Source organism: Ranitomeya imitator, chromosome 2, assembly GCF_032444005.1.
Source record: "Ranitomeya imitator isolate aRanImi1 chromosome 2, aRanImi1.pri, whole genome shotgun sequence".
NCBI classification, from domain to species: domain Eukaryota; kingdom Metazoa; phylum Chordata; class Amphibia; order Anura; family Dendrobatidae; genus Ranitomeya; species Ranitomeya imitator.
The window spans coordinates 721,926,277-721,952,556 of NC_091283.1; the positions used below are offsets into that span (position 1 = coordinate 721,926,277).

Below are 26,280 nucleotides of genomic sequence, written 5' to 3' on the forward strand. Positions count from 1 at the left end.
AGGTGTATATAAACTTGTGGAGAATTTAAATCTCCCTTTTTTGGGGGCGGAGACTGCAACAAAACTCAGGCGTAGTGTATTACACTACACAATGTAAGTGTCAGAATGTGGCTGGAAGATGTACGACAAACTAGCAGAACTGTGATGCAGATCCACTTAGTGCCAATTTAAATCTCCCTTTATTGGGGGTGAGACTGCAACAAAACTCAGACGCAGTGTATTATACAACACAATGTAAATGGCAGAAAATGGCTGGAAGATGTACAACAAACTAACAGAACTGTGACGTAGATTGACTTAGTGCCAATTTAAATCTCCCTTTTTTGGGGGGGAGACTGCAACAAAACTCTTGCCTTGCGCAGGCGTGTACTATGGAGGACAGAGAATGAACTTCAATCCAATATTGCAGCCAGCATGCAGCCAGCGGGTAAGGAAATTGTGAATCAAACACCCGAAAACACCGTCTCTATGGCTGAAAATTGTTCCCTCGAAATTCAGGTGACAGAGTCCCTTTAAGACAGATATGACAAATAGGGCAACAGAGTGTTAACATTTTTATTCCCTGTCCAAAGAAGACTAGGCTGAGAAATTAAGTGAAATGTTTAATTTTTTTTATATATATAGTACAGAACTTATATATATAGTACAGAACTAAAGTAAAAATAAACAAGTAATGTACAAAGGGATTCAATACACCTGTGCTACAGTTGTGAAAAAAAGTGAACCTATGGGTCGTTTCTTGATTCCTTTATGAATTCTCTTTTAAAATGTGCTCTAATTTTTTACAACTTATAATATAGAAAATCCTTTTATACATTGCCATATTTTTACTGAACAAATTATTAAGTTAATTACATATATTTAATACTTTATGGTAATGACAATCAAGTAGAGTTTGTAGTTAAAAAAAAATTGCAATTGTTAATATGACCACTGTTCTATAAAAATGCATATTTTTATCACATTTTCTTCATTACAACATTCTTATCACGTGCAAAATGGAGAAAAGTTATTATTAATTCTTTTAAGGTAAGGGTTAAATGGCCAAAAGGAACATTCCTTTGGAAGATATTTCTCCTTCTTGTGTATATTGCGCTTTGGACAGAGAATATTGCCCAGAAAACACCCTACTTTCTGGATCACTGTTAGAATCAGATGAAGAACATCAACTCTGAAACAGTGATGACTGATTGAGAAATTATCATTGCCTAGCAAACTGAGCAATGTTTTGGGGTCGGACTAAAACATTTAAAGGAAAGGTGGCACTAAAAAGGCATAATAAAGGGTAGTCCACAACTGGACAACACCTTCTTAAATGCAACAGTGCCTAATGTAAAATAAAATAAAAAAATTATGATCACTTCTTAGACCGGCGCCATTCCAGCAACATCAGTGCTTATTCTGCCAGTGCTCACCTGACATTGTCATGTCAGGTGAGCCCTGCAGCTTATCAGCAGCTGTTGATAAGCTTGATTGCTCTGAAAATAATACCAGTCCAAGAAGTGAAAATACATTTTTTTATTACTTTATTTGGCTTACTTTAGTGTTTAAGCAGGTACTGTCAACTAGTGGACAACCCCTTTAACTCTTATATAAAATAAAGAAAATTATGATTTAATGGGAGAAATATCTCACTGTTGCTCACTAGGAGCCGGAGTCCTACATAGATCTAATAGCGCTCTAGAATCCTTAAAGAGTAATTAGCTAACTAACAATCTGCAGCAATTCATGGCTTTGGCTGCAATGAATTTCCCATATGGAAATGGACCAAGGGTGTCGTTCATGAAGTTCAATACTGATGTTCTATTGTTTGCTAAATTATTCACATCCCTGCTTTACCAACAATGAACTTTATTGTTAAAGCTAATTGCTCAATAAAAATATGGCACTGTTAAATCCTGTCAATTAAGACTTTATGGCTTAGTCGACATTTTAGATTTAATCATGAAATCCAGATGTTCCCAAAGGTTTGCGAACTTTTTCTCACAACTGCTATGATATTACTTTGGGTGAACATATATATCAGAAGAAGGTGAATTTTTAAATCTTCATGATAAACAGCAATGGATGATGGTTGGATATCTTCAGCTGTGGAGTTAATGGCTTTCCTGCTCTTGTATTAGCTATAGATCTTTAAGGATTTTGGCAGCACTTAAGACGAAATCACTAATACAGTGCATCCCCAGCCTGAAAGAAAGAGATAAAAATACATTTATCATAATGTTTAAGATCACTTTCTCAATTTATTTTTATTATTTCACACAATGCTACTTAATTTTCCATCGTCTGTTTTTGATGCTCCTTCACCTTGTTAAAATTCCCTAATTAATCATGCTTGTTGAATGTACCTCTTAAAAAAGGTCTGTGGGACAAGGAATGAAGACTGTATTCATGTTTGTCTACCCTAGGGCAGAAATATAATACACTACTGGCTCACAGAGGTGGAACATTGTGCAAGGGTCGGGGAAAAAGTGGATAGCAATTCTATCTATTTAGTGGTTTGGTACTAAAAGGAGTGCTCGCTACTTGTATATTGAACAATAGAGCAAGATGTGCCAATGATGGTGATATTGTTGACTATATCACTAACATTATAATATTGGATATTTAATATTAAAGTAGTACTTAGATCAGTACCAAGTTTGGCAATTAAGTTTTATTTACTCACAGTGACAACAATGTTTTCACCAGATCCAGTTTTCTATGGCCACTGGATGGGACTCCTGTATGAGTCTTGCTTGAAAGATGACATCAAACCAGCCAGTCTAAGCAGAAGAGGAGTCGGGATGCCATCAGAAAGGAGAAATTTCACAGCCCTCCCATCCAGTGGCCCAGGAATACTGACCAGGTACTGCAAATTGATTTGATCATTGGTAGTTGACATATTAGCTGTTGTGAGGCAGTCACCAGTGTCACAGGTAGGTGTCATTGTTTGTTCTCCCCAGGATGCGCACAGAGGCATAGTAAGGCCGTGAGGGGGCATTGCAGTTGCAGGTGTAGCTGTGATTGCAATGGTGAAGCAGTGACCAATGTCACAGGTAGGGGTCACTGTGTGTTCTCCCCAGGTTGCGCACGGAGGCATATGAAGGCTATAGGAGTGCATGTCAGTCATGGGCATAGCAGTGGCTGCAATGCAGACTAGAAATGTCCAAGGCAGATGTAGGGGAAACCTGCTCTGGGATGTTGTGTTGTGAAACAGACTGCGGGATGTTGTGAATTCTGTTGTCGAACTCCCTCCTGTGGTCATGAATGGTACTTCGGCGAGCTCTGTCCATGGACTCCCTCTGGTGGCTGTGAGTGAAGCTCCTGCTTCTGAGGTTCCTTACACAGGTGACGTGGTTTATCCTTTGGTTGGCTGCTCTATTTAACTCCACTCAGATCGTTACTCCATGCCAGCTGTCAATGTTCCTGCATTGGTTCAGTTCGCTCTTGGATCTTTCTGGTGACCTGTCTTCTCCAGCAGAAGCTAAGTTCCTGATAGTTATTATTTGTTCATTGTTTCCTTGTCCAGCTGGTTATCATGATTTTGTCTTGCTAGCTGGAAGCTCTGGGATGCAGAGTGGCATCTCCGCACCGTTAGTCGGTGTGGAGGTCTTTTGCACACTCTGCGTGGTCTTTTGTAGTTTTTTGTGCTGACCGCAAAGATATCTTTCCTATCCTCTGTCTGTTTAGTAAGTCTGGCCTCCCTTTGCTGAATCCTGTTTCATTTCTGTGTTTGTGACTTTCATCTTTACTCACAGTCAATATATGTGGGGGGCTGCCTTTTCCTTTGGGGAATTTCTCTGAGGCAAGGTAGGCTTTATTTTCTATCTCTAGGGCTAGCTAGCTCTTAGGCTGTGAAGAGGCGTCTAGGGAGAGTCAGGAACGCTCCACGGCTATTTCTAGTTGTTGTGATAGGATTAGGGCCTGCGGTCAGCAGAGATCCCACATCCCAGAGCTTGTCCTGTGTGAGTTTAAATATCAGGTCGTGCCGGGTGCTCCTAACCACCAGGTCCATAACAGAAGGCCAGTTTAGTGACTGTAAATGGAAGGATGCCTTGCAATATGTAGTGCGGTGAAATAGACACTAATACTATGCACTGACATTATATGCACTTGTGTGAACTGGGACATTTAATGCTGTGAAGAAACACATTAAAGGAGTTTTGTGTTTGAACTTTTGTGGGTCGCTGCCTCCTCACTGCAAAAGTGTGCTACCGTTGCACTACACTGTCCACTTTCAATTAGTTACTGACAAAATAATTAAAGGATGCCACTGAATAAATTTAATGGGGGAATTCCGGTCTATTATAAGGCTCTGAAAGGTAAGCCATAATAAGGAATCCCATAGAAGTGTTCATGCTAATCTCCCAAGAAGGCAGAAAAGGTTGCGTCTGCTCTACTCTAAATAAATTGGATGGAAAATGTGTATCATGCTTTATTACCGGTATATGTCATAGTATAACGGTATTGTAGTAAACCCAATAGAGCATCATATGACACCAAATATTGCATGCTATACCAGATGCATTCTATGAAGCAGCATGGAAATCCATTTGCCATCATACAACCTGTGTGCGATAATGCTGAGGCCTTATAGGGGTTGCCCGCGTTATTTTCACAAATGTGTTGTGGACATGATTTTGTGTCACTTACAAGCAGTTGAAGACTGAAGAAACGAATAATCTCCTGAGAACATTTATTAAAATTGAGATAAAGAGATAAAGTGGTCAAACCCTTTAAGTTCTGAGTTTCCAAGTTGCTTCTTGTCCGGTCTGTCTAAAATGGATACATTACAGCAATGTAAACTTTCACTGCATAATGTTATACTCTTGTGTATTTACTTTGTTTATTTAAACTTTATTCATTTAATAGTAAATTTTTTTCCCTCTAGGGTAGACCTGGGCAAACTGGGGCCCACAGGCCAAATGCAGACCTCGGGCTGTTCCTATACAGTCCGTGGATTGGGACAGCATGAGTGGTGCTAAAGGCGCTGAAAGTTGTGGCCCACAGGCTGCTCTCTCCACTTCTGTCCACCATCTTTATTCCCTCGGTATCTGCATTTCAGTGAAAACAATGATGAAGAAGGGAGCAATTGGCTCCATCTTACACCATTAAGTAGGTGCGTCTGAACATCTCAATGTAACAGGCATGACAATGTCATTATTTTGAGCCTGCTTTGGAGCCTTGGTGTGCAGTGCAAAGACTAGAGTAGTCCGCTGGGGGAACAGGGGTGAGGTGAGTAGTGTTTTGTTTTTCATTCACTTGTGGGGGAGTGTATGGGACAATCATTTTGTGTTTTGGGAATCTGGGGGATCATAATGGGTATTAGCCATGATAATGTGTTTGGAGGCAGTGGGAGTTAATATTATAGTGGTCATCAGTCTGTTCGTGTGGGCTGTGGTAGACATAATAATGTGCTCAAGACTATGGGGGATCATACTGTGAGAGTCATCAATCTGTATATAGGGAGCTGCTTGGGTGTAAAAAGTCTGTGTGTTGAATCATACTTTTTGTTGGCCTGTGCAGGCCATCACACTGGGTAGGCAGTTGTGGGGCTCATCATACCGTGTTGGGGGCTGTTGAAGTTTATACCCTAGGGAAGACGGTCACACTGTGTGGACAATCATACTTTGAGGGGGGCATCATATTGTGTCTGGTATCATACTTTTTGGGGATTATAGGGGCTCATAAGTTTGCCATCATACTATGTTGGGGGGCTTTAGGGGCATCGCACCATGTAGGACGCTGAAAGGTTTAGTATACTTTGAGGGTAGCTGTGGAGACATCATACTGTGTGTTGAGGGAGCTGTTATTCATTGTACAAGGGCAAAATAACAAGACCAGTATACCGTAATTTACTATTTTCTATAAACTATATAAACATCCATAAATTATATGGTTAATCTGCTCAATAATAAATACTAAAATTGATATTAATATAAAGTAATAGTAATATGTTAATAGGAACAGAATTAAGTTCAACGCAGTAGTTGGGCCTTCCACAACAGTCACGGTCTCTCATGTGGCAACTAGGGGAAGTTTATTTTCAACCCTTGGTCTAGGAGATTTGAAGCAATGATTGCTTGTTAGCTACTATAATAGTTCAGAATATATAGGATTTAAAACATTATTCCCTGTTTGTGTAATACTACTACATATGAGGAGGACATGCTTGAGAACAGTGTGGATTGAAAGTGTGAGGGGACAGAATTAGGGGAAATGTGGAAGGTAACACTATAGAGATCGGGTAGTGTGGGGTGCAGTATAGAGAGGGGGCAGCATTGAAGGACAGTGTAAAAACACAACAAGGAGGAGACAGTATACAGGGGAAGAGTGTGTAAGGACTAGAGACTGGGCAGTATTGGGGGTGACAGTGTTAGAGGACAGATTGAAGAGAGGGCCCAGCATCAAAAGGGGGCAGCATTGTGGGGTACACTAAAAATAGGGACAGTAAAGCTGTTATAAAGGTGGACAGTGTGGAGGTTAAATCTAATAACGGCAGACAGTGGTAGTTAAAGTTCATAAGAGGGACAGTGTGAGAGTCATATTTTGTGCATGGAGTACAGTGAGACCCAATTATTTAATCAGGAGCAGTAAAAAGACTAGAGAAGATGGAAATCTGCAGAAATGAGCTGCGGATATCCAAAGTTTGTGTTGCATCTGGACAAGATGGAGACGATATCAGTATGACTCCAATCAGATAAGAAATCACTTGTAATGTACTTGCATGCAAATGTTTATTTATGATGCCTATAAAGTATCTGGATGTAAATGTTTATTTGTGTTACTGGCTAATCAGTAATGTGGCTCCTGAATGGTCTACAGTCTTATGATGGCTCTTAACAACCGTTCCAAGTATCACCTTACTATTGTTAAGGACATACTTTTAGGTTCATGTAATAGAATTTATATGGGGCTATCCTGACATTACAATTGATTGCTTTACTAAGCTTGGTGATGTATTCATGGTTCTGGAGCAGTATTCATGTACTGATGGTGGTTCTGGTGCTGAATTCATATAATGATGATATTTCTGATATTGAATTTCTGCACTGATGGTGGTTCTAGTTCCCTATTCCTGTACAGTTATAGTTATTGCCCCTGTAGACATGTAGCAATCCATAACTTGTCAGATAACGTGATACATGGCTATGTCCATAGGACAAGTTAAGGATTACTACATCCCTATTTATGTTAGGATCAATAATTATAAACTTCAGCATTGTAGCATGTTAAATCCTAAGAGCATGTAATATACATGCTTGCTAGTTCCAGGAGTCAACACATGACCACTCATATACAAAATAATACATACGGTATGTTCCAACTAGGTTGCCTTCCTGCTTCTCTCAATACAGCAAGCCGCATTAGTCTTTCACTGAACATTAAGAGAATTAGGAAGACCAGCTAGTCGGCACGTGACTGTAAGTATGCATATTACATATGAGTGGTCACATGACAATTACTCAAACCTCTTAAATTTTTTATAGGAAACTACGCCAAACTAACTTTTTACCCTAGGTGCAGGATAACTCAGATTTGTCTCTGCTTATATGAATGTATACGTGATTTGATTTGAGTATTGGGGGGGGCAGAATCCCTTTAATGATTATTAAATCACATCATATTGAGCTGTACATAGCACTTTGTTTCTGAATCTCATAAATCCTGCTTGTGCTATTAGATGAATTTAGTAATAATTATTAACAGTATTCTCTTCAATTTTTAACTAGTAGATCATTTATTGTGAAATGTTTTACATTGTTTATTTGTTATGCAAAGAGTTGTCATATTTAAACCATAAAACAGAATAGCACTTGCTATTTCATCTGTCACGTGTCTAATAAATGTCACCTCTCAGCAGTCAAAAGTGCATTCTATTTTACGAGTTGATGACACATGCCCTGAGCTTCAATATGACTCAAAACTTGTAGATGAGCACTCCAGGTGGAAGGTTTTATGAACTGCACCGTATAGTTAAAATTTTTGAGGATATAAAAAAAGATCACCAACAATGACAACATCAAACATTTATATTGTTCTTTTCTCACCATGGATTCAAAGTGCAGTTGTGTATAGTTTTACTTTATAGGGAATCTGTCAGCAGGATGTCATTCCCCAAACTATTTATATGTGCATGTAACTCTTTCAAAGACAAGTCCAAAAAGATCTTTACATGGCCAGTCCGTTCCTCTATTACTGAAAAATCTGAGTTTGAACTAATATGCAATTGAGGCTGAAGAGCTATTCTAGATCTGCAACCTCTGCCACTCCAGTTCTATTCTCCATCTAGCACTGCCTCTTCCTGGTTGATTGTGTCTTTATGCTCTCTGACTTTAGGCAGACGAGCTGTCAGTCAAGCAGGAGGATGTGACGCTAGGTGGGGAACAGAGCTGGAGTGACAGAGGCTTTAGATCTACAAATAGTTATTAAGCCTAATTTGCATATTCAATCGAATGCTGATTTTTTTTTTAATAGTGGAATGGACTGGCTATATAAAGGTAATGGACTTGATATGGACTTGACTGTGAAAGAGCTACATGCACATGGTAATAAAGTACAAAAAAACTGGAGCATATAAACCACCAAAAGTTATGTAATGATTAAAAAATGTAGTTTTAATGACAAGAAAATATATAATGAAAAACGATCAATCACAAATATCATAGAACAGTTGTCAAGACACAGCTATCTGAATACGGTTACAGGCAGGGCCGGCGTCAGCACTCGGCGTACCCAGGCAAGTGCCGGGGCCCTGGCGAGATGGGGGGCCCATTTACGGTAGCAATGGTAGTATGGTACACAAGTACTGTACACACACAGACACAATTATCAGACACAATTATGCACTCCTGGGGGGCCCCGCAACTGGACTACATCTCTGCTGTGCTGTTGTGTGACACAGTGTGACAGTCAACTCGTCTCCCAGCCAGGACTCGGAGGCAGAGCACATCCATCATCCCCGCCCCGCTGCGCAGCTGCAGGAATACTCACCTCTGGGACTGCCACCATGGATACGAAGAGTCACTTCCAGGCCGGGCCTGGGACTGAGTTTTACTGACGCTGCGCAGCTGCAATACTCACCGCCATCACCATGGATATGAGTCACTTCCGGGCCGGCAGTCGTCTGTCCTGTCAATTCCGGTCGGGTGAGAGCTCATCATCCTAAGACCTCAGAGAAGAGATCCTGTCATTCACATCCACCGTCCAGGTCCATGTGTCCAACGGCGGCGCAGGCGCAGAGCCAAGCAGAAAGACGAGCAGGAGGCAGGAGAAGAAGTCAGGTGTACGGACAGTGCACCCTGTCCCTGTGTCCACAACGGAAGCAATGGCAAAGTGAAGCAGTGAGTGAAGAGTGAGTCTTCCTTCCAAGTTCCTGGTCGCAACACATTGCGGGGGCAGGGGGATATAGCCTGCTGTGAGCCTGGGAGCCGACTCCGAGGACAAGGTACGACCATACAAGGCAGGCGGTGGCGGCGAGTGGATCATCATGCCTGGTCTCTGCTCTGAGCAATTTGCAAGACAGACAGTACTGTCTCTGTCTGAGACTTGTGCAAGAATATGGTATGTTAGTGATGCTGGGACTTGTAGTCCTAGACTGTCTGTATATACTAAATGACTGTCTGAGTTATATACTACGTATGTGAGCTGTGTTATATACTATGTCACGGCCCGGGCCTGTGCTATATACTAAGTGGGCTGTCTGTGTTATATATACTACGTGGGTGGCTGTGTTATATACTACGTGGGTGGCTGTGTTATATACTGCATGGGCTGTGCTATATACTACATGGCTGTGCTATATACTACGTGGCAGTGCTATATACTATGTGACTGTGTTATATACTACGTGGCTGTGCTGTATACTACGTGGCTGTGCTATATACTACTTGGTTGTGTTATATACTACGTGGCTGTGCTAAATACTACGTGGGCTTTGCTATGTACTTCGTGGGCTGTCCTATATACTACGCGGGGCTGTGTTATATACTATGTGGGCTGTGTTATAAACTATGTGGCTGTGCTATATACTACGTGGCTGTGTTACATACTACGCGGCTGTGCTATATGCTTTGTGGGCTGTGTTATATGCTACGTGGGCTGTGCAATATACTACATGGCTGTGTTATATGTTACATGGCTGTGTTATATGCTATGTAGCTGTGCTATATGCTACGTGGGCTGTGTTATATACTATGCGGGCTGTGTTATATGCTACGTGGCTGTGCTATATGCTACGTGGGCTACGTTATATACTATGTGGGCTGTGTTATATATGCTACGTGGCTGTGCTATATTTCTCTGCTGTATCTGTGCATCATGAATCGTGGTATGTGTTAAAGGGGGGCCCACTGAGACTCTTTCGCCCGGGGCCCTCAAAAACCTGGAGCCGGCCCTGGTTACAGGTACACCAGAAAAAGGTGTTACATCTCCAACATAGGAATTGGAGAAAGGTAACCACAGAGTCAAAGAAAACTTTTTTAGGAAACTATAAATACATATAAAGTGATGACAGTGCAACAATTCATGTTTTAAAGGGTGATGAGCTCGCTGCTATTGCATGAGTATAGTCATTTGGATATACCCAAGTTTATTTATAAGGTCAGTGACCACTCAATAGAAAACCCCATGCACTAGAGGAGCTAGTATTCCCATCTTTAGCTCTTACCCATATCCATGTCCATGGATGTAAACACATGCCCCTAAGCACATTTCTCGTCGGCTTCCTCAGGGGGGTCTTGGCCCTCTGAGGGTGCTGACACGAAATGCGCATAGGGGCACCTGTTTACCTCCATGGACATGGATATGGGTAAGAGCTAATGATGGGAATACTAGCACTGACCTTATAAAGGGAAAGCTAAAATCCCACATTCTAGATATCACTGAATGAAATATTCCAGTTGTAAATCTTTATTCATTACATAGTGGAATGTGTTGAGAACAATAAAACCTCCCAGACCTGGACTAAAGCATCCGTTAACTCCTGGACAGTCTGTGGTGCAACGTGATGTTGGTGGATGCTGCGAAACATGATGTCCCAGATGTGTTCAATCGGATTCAGGTCTGGGGAACGGTCAGGCCAGTGCATAGCTTCAATGCCTACATCTTGCAGGAACTGCTGGCACACTCCAGCCACATGAGGTCTGGCATTGTCCCGCATTAGGAGGAACCCAGGGCCCACCACATAATCATATGGTCTCACAAGGGGTCTGAGGATCTCATTTCAATACCTAATGGCAGTCAGGCTACCTCTGGTGAGCACATGGAGGGCTGTGCGGCCATACAAACAAATGCTACCCCACACCATTATTGACCCACTGCCAAACCAGTGAAGGATGTTGTAGGAAGCAAATCGCTCTCCATGGCATCTCCAGACACTGTCACATTTGTCACATGTACTCAGTGTGAACCTGCTTTCATCTGTGAAGAGCACTGGGTGACAGTGGCGAAATTTGCCAATTCTGGTGTTCTGTGGCAAATGCCAAGCATCCTTCATGGTGTTGGGCTGTGAGCACAACCCCCATCTGTGGAAGTCGGGCACTCAGACCATCCTCATGGAGTCAGTTTCTAACCATTTGTGCAGACACATGCACATTTGTTGCCTGCTGGAGGTCATTTTGCAGGGCTCTGGCAGTGCTCCTCCTGTTCCTCCTTACACAAAGGCTGAGGTAGTGGTCCTGCTGTTGGGTTGTTGCCCTCCTTCGGCCCCCTCCACATCTCCTGGTGTACTGGCCTGTCTCTTGGTAGCACCTCCAGCCTCTGGACACTACGCTGACAGACACAGCAAACCTTCTTGCTACAGCTTGCATTGATGTACCATCCTGGATGAGCTACACTACCTTAGCCACTTGTGTGGGTTGTAAAGTCCGTCTCATGCTACCACAAGTGTGAAAGCACAACCAGCATTCAAAAGTGACCAAAACATCAGCCAGAAAGCATTGATACTGAGCTGCGGTCTGTGGTCCCCACCTGCAGAATCGCTCCTTTATCGAGTGTGTCTTGACAATTGCCAATAATTTCCATATGTTGTCTATTCCATTTGCACAACAGCATGCAAAATTGATTGTGTTGATTAAAGGGACTCTGTCACCTGAATATGGCGGGCTCTCTCCTCGGTCCGATGGGCGGTGTTTTCTCTCCTTTCATTTACCCCTTCCTTTCCCACTGGCCACAATATTATCTTGAATATGAGTCTGTTTCCTCCGTAGTTCACGCATGCGCAATGCAATCTTGCCTTGCGCACGCGCAGTATGCTTTGCCCAACTGCAGGCAAAGCCGAAAAGCATTAGTGCGCATGCGCAGCCGCACTATGACCCAGAAGTATTTTGCTGTGTTCCGGGACATAGTGCGGCTGCGCATGCGCACTAATGCTTTTCGGTTTTGTCCACAGTTGGGCAAAGCATACTGCGCGTACGCAAGGCAAGATTGCATTGCGCACGCATGAACTACGGAGGAAACAGACTCATATTCAAGATAATATCGCGGCCAGTGGGAAAGGAAGGGGTGCATGAAAGGAGAGAAAACATCGCTCATCGGACCGAACAGAGAGCCCGCCAAATTCAGGTGACAGAGTCCCTTTAAGTGTTCCCTTTATTTTTTTGAGCAGTGTATTTTCTTGCCATTAAAACTACATTTGTTAATCATTATGTAACGTTTGGTGGTTTATTTGCTCCAGTTTTTTGTACTTTAATGCTATTGGGGAGCTCCACAGGGTATAATCCTTAACCCTTAATAGTCCGGGATGTTTTTCCTAGGACTATTCATGACAATGGTATCTGTATCTGAGATTTTGTATTTGATGCACAAATTAATAGATTGGGGTATGAAATTCTTCTGACACATTCCCTTTAAGACATTTCTGTCTTTACGCTGACATCAATTCACTTTTCAAGCTTATAAGCTCACTCATTTGATTTACTTTTCCAAGAACTTATTGAGGTTTTACAAATTAAAGGTTTATTCCCATCGTTATGGCTAGATTTTGTTAGATGCTGCTTACTGTATATAAAAAAAACACTTTTGCAATTAACAGCTTTTAAAATTTGCAGCCATTCTTGAGATATTAACGGTTTTCTTTTGTTTATAGCTCATTGCCTAGGAGTCCGACCACTGCTGATGTATAGTTTGTAAGCACTACGTTTAAGCTTTCCAGGGATTAGGAGGCAAAAATCATGCTTCAGCAATCCTTGCCAGCTTCAAATCAGTTCTTACAAGCTTAATAAAAAAGAGCTTTTAAGCGAGTTGTGCTGTATAGCAGCAGTGGTCGGTTTCCAAGGCAATGATCTGTAAACAAGTGTTAATATCGCATGAACGGCTCAAAATTTTTTAACAAGCTGTACATAGCAAACTTGCTTGCACTATCTTATAATATCCATTTATGAAGATGGCACCAACCCCTGCTGTTGTCTTTGGTCTGGGGAGACCGATTTTGAGCTTTGGTATTTTTTGGGGTGTTCAAGATGCGGTTCTGAAACTTGTGGTTGATTGACTTAAATGAGGATGGGTCGGTCGGCCACGGGTTTCAGAGCCGCATCTTGAATATTTTAAAGAATATTGAAGTTCAAGGTCTGGCGTTTTTGACCGAAGACAACAGCAGGGTTAATAGGCAGAGTTATTGAAAGAACTAATATATGTATCACAGTTGTATGGTGGCACATGAAGTCCCCTGTGGCTCAGGATAAAGGAGACATAGGCACTCTCTATATCACTGTGTGGTGCTCCATGCTGTATTGTACCGCTTACAAAGCCTGGCATGAGCACATACATAATTGAGCGCCACAAATTGCTACAAATGTTGATTATGTTTAGTGGCTTGTCAAAAAAGGGGTCTCTTGGGTACTTATTGTTACTTACCTGCTCGATTGCTTCTGTGGCCTCCAGTGCTGACTCGTCTGCACCAACCGCTTCTTCTGGGTGTATAAAGTCCTCCTGAAAAGTGAAAAATACTCAATCACACATAATCCTTATATATTAAAACTCTATAACCCTTATAGATTGGGCTAGAAATATATATATATAGGGGATGCAGATGTAATCAATTACGACCCCTAAGGTAAGGTCTAAATGAGGGGACCAACACCACATGACATCTATATGCCCAAATAATCACATTCATTGTCATGATCCAACGTCCACATGTGATTTGTTGTACCTTGTTTTCTATCTTTGTGGTATAACTTCTGCCCTTCAAGGACATCATTCAGGAAAATGATGAATGACCATTAATACAGGAATCACAGTTTGATTCCACCAATTCCTCAAATATTTCAGTTTATCAACATATAACTGACATATGGGTCCAGGAAATAAGGGCACTCATCTACACTCATGTGGCCAACAATCACATTGCAATGACCTATAGGTTCCTAAATCGAAGCCATTGCAAAGCTTTTTTTTTTCACCTGGAGCAAACTGCCCCAGACTTGTATCCTAATTACCCTGGCTAAGACAAGCAGGATGGACGCCCAGCGACAATGACACATGCCCCATAGCCCCTGCCTAAATTAAATGAAATACTGTGTGATCAGAGTAATGAGATGGCTGAAGACTATTCTGACCTGAAGAAAGGATTTGAGGAACGGAGAATGTCACGGCTGTCACTATTTTTGGCTAGTACATTGTAGGTGGTAGTTGCATAGATATAAATTTAATAAGGGTTGGAAATATGTAGGTAAAACACAATATAGGGCAGATAATGTGACATGTCGCTATAGAATTACTATTGTGTGATGAGCAGAGTCATAATTACCATAGCTCCTCTATTATGTGTGGCATGCCGCTGATTACAGGTTGTCTTTATGCTTTACCTATTCATCATATAGCTCTTTCATTCTCTACACCCATTTCATCATAAAGCTGCACCTTCACATTATTGGGCAAAGCCTCCCTCCCGTACCTGTTTTTCCAGAACAGACTAGTTTAGTTGAAACTTGACGTTCCCATGAACAGATAATAGGGATGGAACAGGGAGTTATCCCACAGGATTTCATCACTACCTATCATACGATCTTGTGTCAGCATGACAAATTTCACTTTATTCCACCTTAAAATATATCAAAATTACATGTTTGAAAAGAGCGCAAACAATTTTTTTCCAAAGTTTCTTGTGAATTTTCGTAGAATCTATTCAATGTGTCATAAAGCTTATTCCATATATCTGATGTGTATCTTGAGCTTTATGTGTGCAATGGATCTGAACAGACTGATGTGGAAATTTCCCTAACCAGGTCACGGTCTAAGCCTCTGATCCAGGTAATGGAAACTAAACCACCAGCTAAACACATAAAAAAGTAGCCATAAAGAACTGCGCTCCATGGTGAGAACATGTAAAACTTATATTCTCTGTGCAGAAAATCCATATTATTGATGTCACAGAGGAAAATACTGATCCGTGTTTCACTGGAATCTAAATGAAATTAGTATTTCATACAGCACTGACTTCCATGAGAATAATGAAGATCTACATTTTCAGATCTACAGTATATTTCTCGACTCCTTAAATCTCTATGGCCATAATATGGACCTGTTTCTCTCCATATGCTACAAAAAATAGGTATTTAGTGGATACCCCAACCAGGTTAGGCTACGTTCACATTAGCGTTCCGCTAATGTGCGTCGCTGTTGCCTCGGCGACGCAGCGGCGACGCGCCCCTATGTTTAACATGGGGGACGCGTGTGTTTTTTTTGTTGCGTTTTCCGACACGTGTGCGTCGTTTCCGACGCTAGCGTCGGACGCAAGAAAAGGCAACAAGTTGCATTTTTCGTGCGTCCGATTTTCGTCAAAAAACGATGCACGCGTCGCAAAACGCAGCGTTTTTGCGTGCGTTTGCGCGCATTTTTTGTGCGTCGTGCGTTGCGTCACCGACGCAGCGGCGCGCAACGCTAATGTGAACGTAGCCTTATATTGGTATAAAGTCCCAAACCTGATAAAGTTTTATTGCTAATTACTTCAGATGATCACTTGCATCTCATAGAAGCAGTTTGGTGTAAACGTGCCTTATGCACAATAGTATGGTCTTTCTGGAAGAAATCAATGGCCTAGGTCAAGGGTTGGCGATGATTTTTTTGCTTAGAGTGCTGATTAAGAAAAATACAGTCGTGCCATGCATAGAAAGTCATATAACACAAACTATAGGGGCAAATACGTGTTGTGATATGGGGACGGCTGTCTACTTGTGTCATGGTAGACCATTATAATTTAGCTCCTAAATGTAGGAAAGGTTGGACTCAGTGCCACTCATGGTGCCAGGCACTGACCTTATACTCTTTACCAGCCCACTTGCTCAATGTATACGTTGGCATTCTCTTACTAAAGGTATTTGGTCAATATGCACCCTATGTGCCAGCTTGGCATTATATTTACAAAGGATGCCATTCTAGCCATTACTGCCACCTTCAGCTGGCCAAAGGCTGTAGGTTAAAACTCGAAAATTGTGATTCCAATGGTCACCTACAGCTGAGTTTCAGCCACTTCAACAGTCAGACTGTGTGGTTTTTAAGGCCACACAATTCCTCTGTCACTGCAGACATGGTATTACGGTATTATGTGGTCACCACTCAGTGTGCCCGGCAAACCTAAGCCAAGCACTGGCTGTGGCAAACATGCTATGGGTTACTGATCCTGGTCTGGGTGAAGCAGTGAGAGGTGTAACCATAGTTGGAGCAGACTGTAGCTGCCTGACCTTGGAACCAGAGGTAGCATGAAAAGTCTATGTTCGCATGAATGAAGCTAGTACTATAAATAATCTTGCATCATCGGGGGCACTGCCACAGACTTAGCATAGGGCCTAAGAGCTTTGGGTTGTACCACCATAGGTAGTGATGTTGTTGGTTCCTAATATTAGAGAGCAATGGATTGTAGGAGCTTAGCAGATAGTAACACAGTTTATCAACCTGAATGTCTGCAGTTTTGGTTTCAAGGAACAGGACAGATTTATAAAATGTTATTAAAATGGTTATCCAGGTTCTTAAAATTGATGGCCTATCCTTAGGCTAAGCCTGAAATATTAGAAGTATGGGGTTCTGACTCACAGCAACCTTGCCGATCTTTGAGGGGAACCTCTTCATTGTTTCCATTGGTATGCGCTACACAATGGCATAGGCGTACATTTAGGAGGTGCTGGGATTTGTGCTGTACAGCTTTGTTGCATTCACTTGATCTAATATTGATGGCCATTCCTAAGCATAAACCATCTGCTGTAAAACTATGGATGACACCTTTAAGAAAATGTACATATGCTCCAAACTAATCTCATGGGTGCAGTAAGGACTGAAAGTGATTGCATCCTGCAGATAGATCCCTTCTCAGTAGGTCCTCACAACTAATCAGAATCCCCTCATGAGACCCATCAGGCTTATTCCTGCTAACAAGTCTATAGAAGCCCTCATTTAAAGGGGGTTCTCTAGTGACATATTTCCTTAAACCTAACACAAACCTCTACATGGTAATGGCTGAGGTGTATTTTAATCTACAGGAACTGTCGACAATACATTTGGGCCACACATTGGGGCTTCCATCTAAAGCCCTGAAAACGGGATTTGTCTGGCACCCCCGACAGGCCCATTCACAGTAATGAGGCAGATGGTGTCACTTTGTGCTCTGCCTGGCCTCCATTTCAGCCATGAAGAAAACCCTCGCGGTTAGTAAGCGTCTGAATGTTGTATTTGCTGTGCACAATCCTCCCATTACCTGTAAATTGTTACTGAATCCATATTTTCAAAGAAATGCTGACTGCTCCACTAATCTTTGCTCTGTATTTTTGGGGGTTAAAACTAATCTTCATAATGGTTCCCATAATTGATATCAGAATTATGCCTATTATGTTTATGTAAGTTTTCATTTGATCTTGGATTAATTTATCCCGCTTCATTAGAAATGAGGACCATCTCTCAGTCCTGAGACAGAACGGTATATTTCACATCCATTTACTACTACTACATGACTTGTCTGTACAAGTCCCCTCTAAAAGTGCTGCATAATATGTTGGCGCTATAGAACTATAATTATTATTACTACATGGTACTGATTCTCTGACTAGTGCTACAACACTGCCCTCTAGCGGTCAAACAAGGTCTCGGCAGCATTATGGTTTTTCTCCCTTTGTAATAGGGTTTTTCATCTTTAGTAAGTGATTAATTGTCAATAGCATCCATCATTTATATTTAATATGTATTGGTAAAATAGTAATTTTATTTTACCAAATCTTACTGTTGTCTTACCAATTCACCTAACAATAAATGAGCCATCTACAATAATTACGTATACGGCTACATGGATACATTTCCCTAGTTCCCTGACCAAGCTACCAAGATGTAGATTTCAGAGCCAAGGTGCCTAAAAGCACACCACGTACTATGTCTAGCCCCTTCATAATGATTTTATGTTTGTGCACTTTTGTTCACCTTTTCTTCATCCAAATGCCAAAATATTTCATTTTTCAGAAGACTAAAGCTACACAAGGGCTTTCTTTGTTGTTGGGGAGAACGATCTACAATGTACGGAAAAAACATTAAAAAAGGGATGTGAAATCAAAACAAGAAAAAAAACGCAATGCTACCATTGTTTTTTGAATTTTATGTTTTTGCCTTTTTTCAAAAACCTGGCTAGGTTCACATTGCGTTAGTGCAGTCTGTTTAGCGCATACGCTAATGGACTGCGTTAATGCAATGTCCAAAAAGGGATCGCGTTTAGCCATTGCGCTAGCGCAGATGCCCGATCTGCGCTAGAGAGAACGGACCCAAAAATGCTGCAAGCAGCGTTCAAGGTCCGTCAGAGAATAACGGAACATTGCTAACGCATGCCAAAAATGGCATGCGTTAGGTTGCGTTACATACATTGCGGTCAATGGATGCGCTAACGGATCCGTTACATAGAGTTAATTGCGCCATGTAACGGATTCCCACTAACGCAATGTGAACCCAGCCTAAAAGGTTTTTATTTTTACGTAGACAGAGCTGTGTACAGCTGCTTATTTGCCTAGCGAACAGAATTTTCTGTTGACGCTACATTGTGGGACACACAATGCTTGGATCACGTTTTATTGCATTTCTTGGTTGAGTTGCAGTGATTCAAAAATTTACAATTGCAGCATTTCGATATTTTTTTTTTTTTACAAATTTTCTGATATGAATTAATGAAATTGGAATTTTGATAGCTAGTGCTTTTATGCATTCAGGAATATTGAATATCTTTATTTTTTAATGTCAGGAATGAGTTAGGCTACGTTCACACTAGCGTTGTGCGCCGCTGCGTCGGCGACGCAACGCACATCGCACGCAAAAACGCAGCAAAACGCACGCAAAAACGCTGCGTTTTGCGACGCATGCGTCGGTTTTTGCTGAAATTTGGACGCAAGAAAAATGCAACTTGTTGCGTTTTCTTGGTCCGACGCTAGCGGCAAAAAAGACGCATGCGTCGCACAACGCAACAAAAAAAAACGCATGCGTCCCCCATGTTAAATATAGGGGCGCATGACGCATGCGTTGCCGCTGCGTCGCCCGACACAAACTAGCATAACGCTAGTGTGAACGTAGACTTAATACAACATTGGTATTTTTGTGTGGGGTTGGGGACCCTTTAGGACCCTGTAGAAATCCGACCTTGGTGTGACAACAACCTTTGCTCCTTCTGCAGCTATTCCCCTGTGTAAAGATCTATATTGATCCCTTCTTCATCATTCCGTATAGATCCTCTGCTTTATCATTTACGTTTATGAGTAATCACCATTGCTCAGCTCTACAGAACACATCACCTTTTTTACAACGCCGGCTGAAGTTACAATGTTTTCTGCTCCTTCTACAGTCTTTGCTGCCACTTGGTTTGCCCCGGTGACTACTGTTCCTCCCACCACGCTGGCTTGTTCTTTGGTCTTCTCAGCAACTAAAAATGACAACAAAAGAAATGAGGAGTAAATATTTGCATAGTCGCTTCCTTCACCACAGCAGGACCTTTCCCTGAGTACAGTGTTTTGGCTATCAATAATTTCCCTTACTTTATTGCTAATGAAGTCACAAAAAACATTATCTATAAATAGTTTACAAGAGATATCAGACCTGACATTTACTTAGGTGTGAAATGTCCAATAGTATATTGTGTTAACTCTACTATGCAGGACAAGTAACCGAGGGGGAAGCTGCAGGGTCACTGTGCCCCCCACAAATTAGGCCATCTGGTCTGCTTATGTAGCATTTGCTATGGCTTATGTCTTTGCTCTACAGTCTATATCACATGCACTTATTTATGTCAGTGCTTTTTGCCTGGATTAGCAGAAATATTACCCCAATACATCAAAGTAAAAAAAGAATGCACCCATTCATGCCAATTGTCAACGGAAGTCTCCTTATCTCTGATGACGCTTGAAAAAATACGCGCCATTTGCTTAAATTAGATGGCCCATTTCTGGGAAACCTTGCACCCTTGCATTATATTGATATACTGTACGTCCCCTTGAAATCGGGTTCACGTCTTTCCAATCGCCCCTGACCATACCACATTCTCCCCCAGGAAAACTCCCACCCTTCCTAATTTATGCTCACATTAGTAAAACAGTTTTGTGTTAAAATACAGTATGGTTTTGTGTTTGCAGCATCCATGAAGACTTATGTCTCCTTGGTAAATAACTACATATATTTAGTAGCTGAGCAAAGAAGTGAATGGAATAATGCATGATTGATGGATCACGCTGCATAATAGTATACAGTACAGACCAAAAGTTTGGACACACCTTCTCATTTAAAGATTTTTCTATATTTTCATGACTATGAAAACTGTAAATTCACACCGAAGGCATTAAAACTATGAATTTACACATGTGGAATTATATACTTAGCAAAAAAATGTGAAACAACTGAAATTATGTCTTATATTCTAGGTTCTTCAAAGTAGCCACCTTTTGCTTTGATGACTGCTTTGCACACTCTTGGCATTCTCTTGATGAGCTTCAAGAGGTAGTCACCTGGAATGGTTTTCACTTCACAGGTGTGCCCTGTCAGGTTTAATAAGTGGGATTTCTTGCCTTATAAATGGGGTTGGGACCATCAGTTGTGTTGTGCAGAAGTCTGGTGGATACACAGCTGATAGCCCTACTGAATAGACTGTTAGAATTTGTATTATGGCAAGAAAAAAGCAGCTAAGTAAAGAAAAACGAGTGGCCATCATTACTTTAAGAAATGAAGGTCAGTCAGTCCGAAAAATTGGGAAAACTTTGAAAGTCTCCACAAGTGCAGTGGCAAAAACCATCAAACGCTACAAAGAAACTGGCTCACATGAGGACCACCCAGGAAAGAAAGACCAAGAGTCACGTCTGCTTCTGAGGATACGTTTTTCCGAGTCACCAGCCTCAGAAATCGCAGGTTAACAGCAGTTCAGATTAGAGACCAGGTCAATGCCACACAGAGTTCTAGCAGCAGACACATCTCTACAACAACTGTTAAGAGGAGACTTTGTGCAGCAGGCCTTCATGGTAAAAGAGCTGCTAGGAAACCACTGCTAAGGACAGGTAACAAGAAGAGACTTGTTTGGGCTAAAGAACACAAGGAATGGACATTAGACCAGTGGAAATATGTGGTTTGGTCTGATGAGTCCAAATTTGAGATCTTTGGTTCCAACCACCGTGTCTTTGTGCGACGCAGAAAAGGTGAACGGATGGACTCTACATGCCTGGTTCCCACCGTGACGCATGGAGGAGGAGGTGTGATGGTGTGGGGGTGCTTTGCTGGTGACACTGTTGGGGATTTATTCAAAATTGAAGGCAAAGAGTGTGCAAAGCAGTCATCAAAGCAAAAGGTGGCTACTTTGAAGAACCTAGAATATAAGACATATTTTCAGTTGTTTCACACTTTTTTGTTAAGTATATAATTCCACATGTGTTAATTCATTGTTTTGATGCCTTCAGTGTGAATTTACAATTTTCATAGTTATGAAAATAAAGAAAAATCATTAAATGAGAAGGTGTGTCCAAACTTTTGGTCTGTACTGTATGTGTTTTCTGTGATCACGGCAACTCATTAGTCTGCATAGGAGCTGCAGTCACAAAATGGGCAGAGAATTTTTATTTTTTTATTGAAGATGAATTAGCGTGGTACATACTGTATGGTTGCAAAGGTGGAAATATCCTTTTTGACCACATTGAAAGCCTGATATACAGTAGAAGAGACTTGTAACAAACACTAGATCCATATGAGTGATAATGTGACCTACCTGTATTCACACTCTGCACCACACCCTCCTTAGTTTTGGCTCCTATGAAACAAAATTGAGATAATGTATCACGCAGTTACGCAAGGCATTTGGAAAATAGTTTTTTAATTGAAGACAAGAGCACAATTTCCCAAGGACATGGGACATACCGTCACTGTATGTAATTGGGGTTCTTTATCTATATTTGGCTCTTTTACTCTTCTCCTATGGAATATACATATTTTTTCACTAAATGAATGTAAATGTTTAAAATTAATTTCACCAAATGGAGCACATGCTTCTCATGCTTTCTCACCGAGTAGTCTGATTTTGAGGGTTTGGGTCGTTGTTTCTTCACTTACCTGTTGTCCATTGCTATAATGAAGATCTGAATAAGGACTCCTGTACTGTACTTCACCATCTTAAGATACCATGCAGCCTGTATGTCACGTAGAATGGAAATAGGGTGTATGTCATATTCTGGACTTGGGACTGCTGCACCTAATCACTGATCGCTTTGTTCATGCTTTGGACACCGCTGCTGCAAGTGATTGGCTGCTGCAGTCACATAACCGTCTGACAGCGTTTGAAGACAAAGAGTGAGTGATCAGTAATGGTTGTTATTACTTTTATGCATTTTATAGCACACGGGACAGTCTCTGAAATTTTCAGGGGTGGGCAGAACTTTAATGAATTGCAGGTATATAGTGATCCTCCATATCTACTATATAATTGTCTAAGGGTCACTTCCGTCTGTCTGTCTGTCTACCTTTTTGTCACAGATTTTCATTGGTCGCGGCCTCTGTCTGTCATGGAAATCCAAGTCGCTGATTGGTCGTGGCAAAACGCCCACGACCATTGCCACGACCAATCAGCGACGGGCACAGTCCGGTGGCAACATGGCCACTCCTTCCTCCCTGCAGTCAGTGCCCGCTCCATACTCCCGTGCAGTCAGCGCTCACACAGGGTTAATGGCAGCGCTAATGGACTGCGTTATGCCGCGGTGTAGCGCTCTCCGTTAAAGCTGCTATTAACCCTGTGTGACCAACTTTTTACTATTGATGGTGCCTATGAGCATCAATAGTAAAAAGATCTAATGTTAAAAATAATAAAAAAAAAAATCATTATATACTCACCTTCTGGATCCAGCCCAGGCCTTTCCCACTCCTCGTGACGCTCCGGTGACCGGTCCATGCATTGCGGTCTCAAGAGACCACTACGTCATCATCTCGCGAGAACGCAATGCGCTGCGCGACCAATCAGCGACATTGCCACGGGATTTAAATCCTGCTTTGCTGATTGGTCACACACAATCAACCACATTGGCGCGGGATTTAAATTCCGCTTCGCTGATTGGTCAGGCCCAGCCGGCGCGCGCGACCAATCAGTGACATTGGCACGGGATTTAAATCCCGCTTCACTGATTGCTCGTGCCCAGCCAGCACGACGAATCAGCAACATTGGTGCAGGATTTGAATCTCACTTCACTGATTGGTCGCGCCCAGCCGGCACACGCGACCAATCAGCGACATTGGTGCAGGATTTAAATCCCACTTCGCTGATTGCTCGCACCCAGCAGGCGCGATGTATCAGCGACATTGGTGTGGGATTTGAATCCCGCTTCGCTGACTGGTCGCGCCCAGTCAGCGCGACGAATCAGCGACATTGGCGCAGGATTTAAATCCCGCTTCGCTGATTGCTCGCACCCAGCCGGCGCGACGAATCAGCGACATTGGCATGGGATTTGAATCCCGCTTCGCTGACTGGTCGTGCCCAGGCGGCACGCGCTACCAATCAGTGACCTTGGCACGGGATTTGAATCCCGCTTTGCTGATTGGTCGCGCCCAGCCGGCGCGCCCGATCAATCAGTGACTTTGGCGCGGGATTTGGTAGCGCCCAATCAGCGAAGCGGGATTTAAATCCTGCGCCATTGTCGTTGATTGGTCGCGCCCAGCCAGAGCGATCAATCAGCAAAGTGGGATTTAAATCCTGTGCCAATCAGCGATGGCCACAGTCCGATTAGTCCCTCCCTACTCCCCTGCAGTCAGTGCCCGGCGCCCGCTCCATACTCCCCCCCAATCACCGCTCACACAGGGTTAATGCCAGCGGTAATGGACCACGTTATGCCGCGGGTAACTCACTCCGTTACGGCCGCTATTAACCCTGTGTGACCAAGTTTTTACTATTGATGCTGCCTAAGCAGCATCAATAGTAAAAAGATCTAATGTTAAAAATAATTTAAAAAAAAAAAAACCTGCTCTTCTCACCTTCCGTAGTCCGACGATGCGCTCGCGCCTGCCGCCATCTTCCGTTCCCAGAGATACATTGCGAAACTACCCAGAAGACTTAGCGGTCTTGCAAGACCTCTAAGTGATCTGGGTAATTTCGCAATGCATCCTGGGAGCGAAAGATGGCGGTAGCCACGCGCGCATCGCCAGAGGTTCGCTGGATCTACGCTGGATCCCAGCGGGCGGGTATATAACTATTTTTTATTTTAATTATTTTTTTAACAGGGATATGGTGCCCACACTGCTAAATACTACGTGGGCTGTGTTAGATACCGCGTGGCTGCTTTATACTACCTGGCCAGTGTTAGACACTATGTGGGCTGTGTTTTAAACAGCGTGAACTGCGTTATATACTACATGGCTGCTATATACCATGTGGCTGTGTTCTATACTGCGTGTTATATACTACTGGCCACTGTTAGATACCATGTGGGCTGTGCTATATATTGCGTGGGGCCAATGTTACATACTATGTGGGCTGTGTTATATACTGCATGGCTGCTATATACTGCGTGGCTGCTATATACTGCGTGGCTGCTATATACTGTGTGGGCTGTGTTATATACTACGTGGGCTGTGTTATTTACTGCATGGCCTATATTAACGCATCAGGTATTCTACAATATGTATGTATGTATATAGCAGCCACATGATATATACCACAGGCCTCGTAGTACTCCTATATACTACGTGGCCTGTGCTATATACTATGTGGCTGCTATATACATACATATTCTAGAATACCCGATGCGTTAGAATCGGGCCACCATCTAGTATTACATAATTATCATGTCCTCTAGTTGTAAATATTGCAGGGATATCTCAAAACTATGCCATTAAAGTAATATAGTGGTCATGTTATATAGTTATTTCATGTAGTGGTGTCACCTAGTTGATAATTAAAGGGATTGTCTGGTGTAATTTTTTTAAATATCCTATAAGGGAAATTCTAATCTAAAGGGTTGCTCCCCCTATTTTATATGGGTAACCTGTGCACAGGATACTCATCAATATCAGATAGAGGGAGCACCAACACTTGACTGCCCCACTGATCAGCTGTTATCAGTGGCTGGATGTTAGCAGTTGACAAATTAAACAGCACAGCTCCATCAACTGTGTAGCGGCTGCAGTTGGGCACTGCACATCTGTTCCTATTCAAATGAATGGATCTGCAGTACTTGGTCATGGCCACTACACTGATGATGGAGCTGTGTTAATGTCTTACTGCTAATATCCGGCCTCTGACAGCACCAAGAAAGCTTATCGATGGGAGTGTCGGGTCTCAGAACCCACCAATCTTACATTGATGGCCTACCTTGTGGACCCTGTGTCCATCAATACACAAGTGTAGAGTAACCCTTTCAAAGTATTGAACAATATTGAAAAAGGGTATTTTTTTACAAACAAGGAGCCACGTGATGAATATGCCACTGAATTGCAATACTAGACTTGTACCATGGACAATGAAAAGAAAAGGTTCACAAGTAAGAATTGTGTCTATTGGCCAAAGCATGGATTGGCTCCAAACATTTTCACTCAAACTGAAGGACTCAGCTTGATCAGATATTAAATGGACAGATCAATAATTTCAATAGGATTTGTGTAATTCTCCTCTTTCCCTCTAGTGACTTTGTAGGGAAATCAAACCCTTGTCACCAGATATCACATAGATCAGAGCTGATCTCTGAGGGTCCCAGCAGTGGAGCGCCCTCTATTCAGGTTATCCATGGAGGATCCGAACAAAAACACTTGAATAACGTAGAATTCCTTTTAAATCTGTCTGTTCATTTGACAGCCTGTCGGTCACTCCAGCACTCAGTTCCAACAACGTTA

At 42.2% G+C, this 26,280-nt stretch overlaps 1 protein-coding gene across 1 annotated transcript in view; it reads right to left on the bottom strand.

Annotated features, from left to right (window-relative positions):
- Window positions 1-589: 589 nt before the first annotated feature.
- Window positions 590-26,280, bottom strand: part of SNCG (synuclein gamma) — a 29,440-nt gene continuing 3,749 nt past the window's right edge. The window contains exons 2-5 of the mRNA XM_069753180.1: window positions 22,181-22,222; window positions 19,734-19,861; window positions 13,837-13,911; window positions 590-2,187 (exon numbers count right to left, since the gene is read on the bottom strand). Of these exons, the coding sequence (XP_069609281.1) occupies window positions 2,167-2,187; window positions 13,837-13,911; window positions 19,734-19,861; window positions 22,181-22,222 (266 nt within the window). The 3' untranslated portion in view covers window positions 590-2,166. The remainder of the gene's footprint in view (window positions 2,188-13,836; window positions 13,912-19,733; window positions 19,862-22,180; window positions 22,223-26,280) is intronic.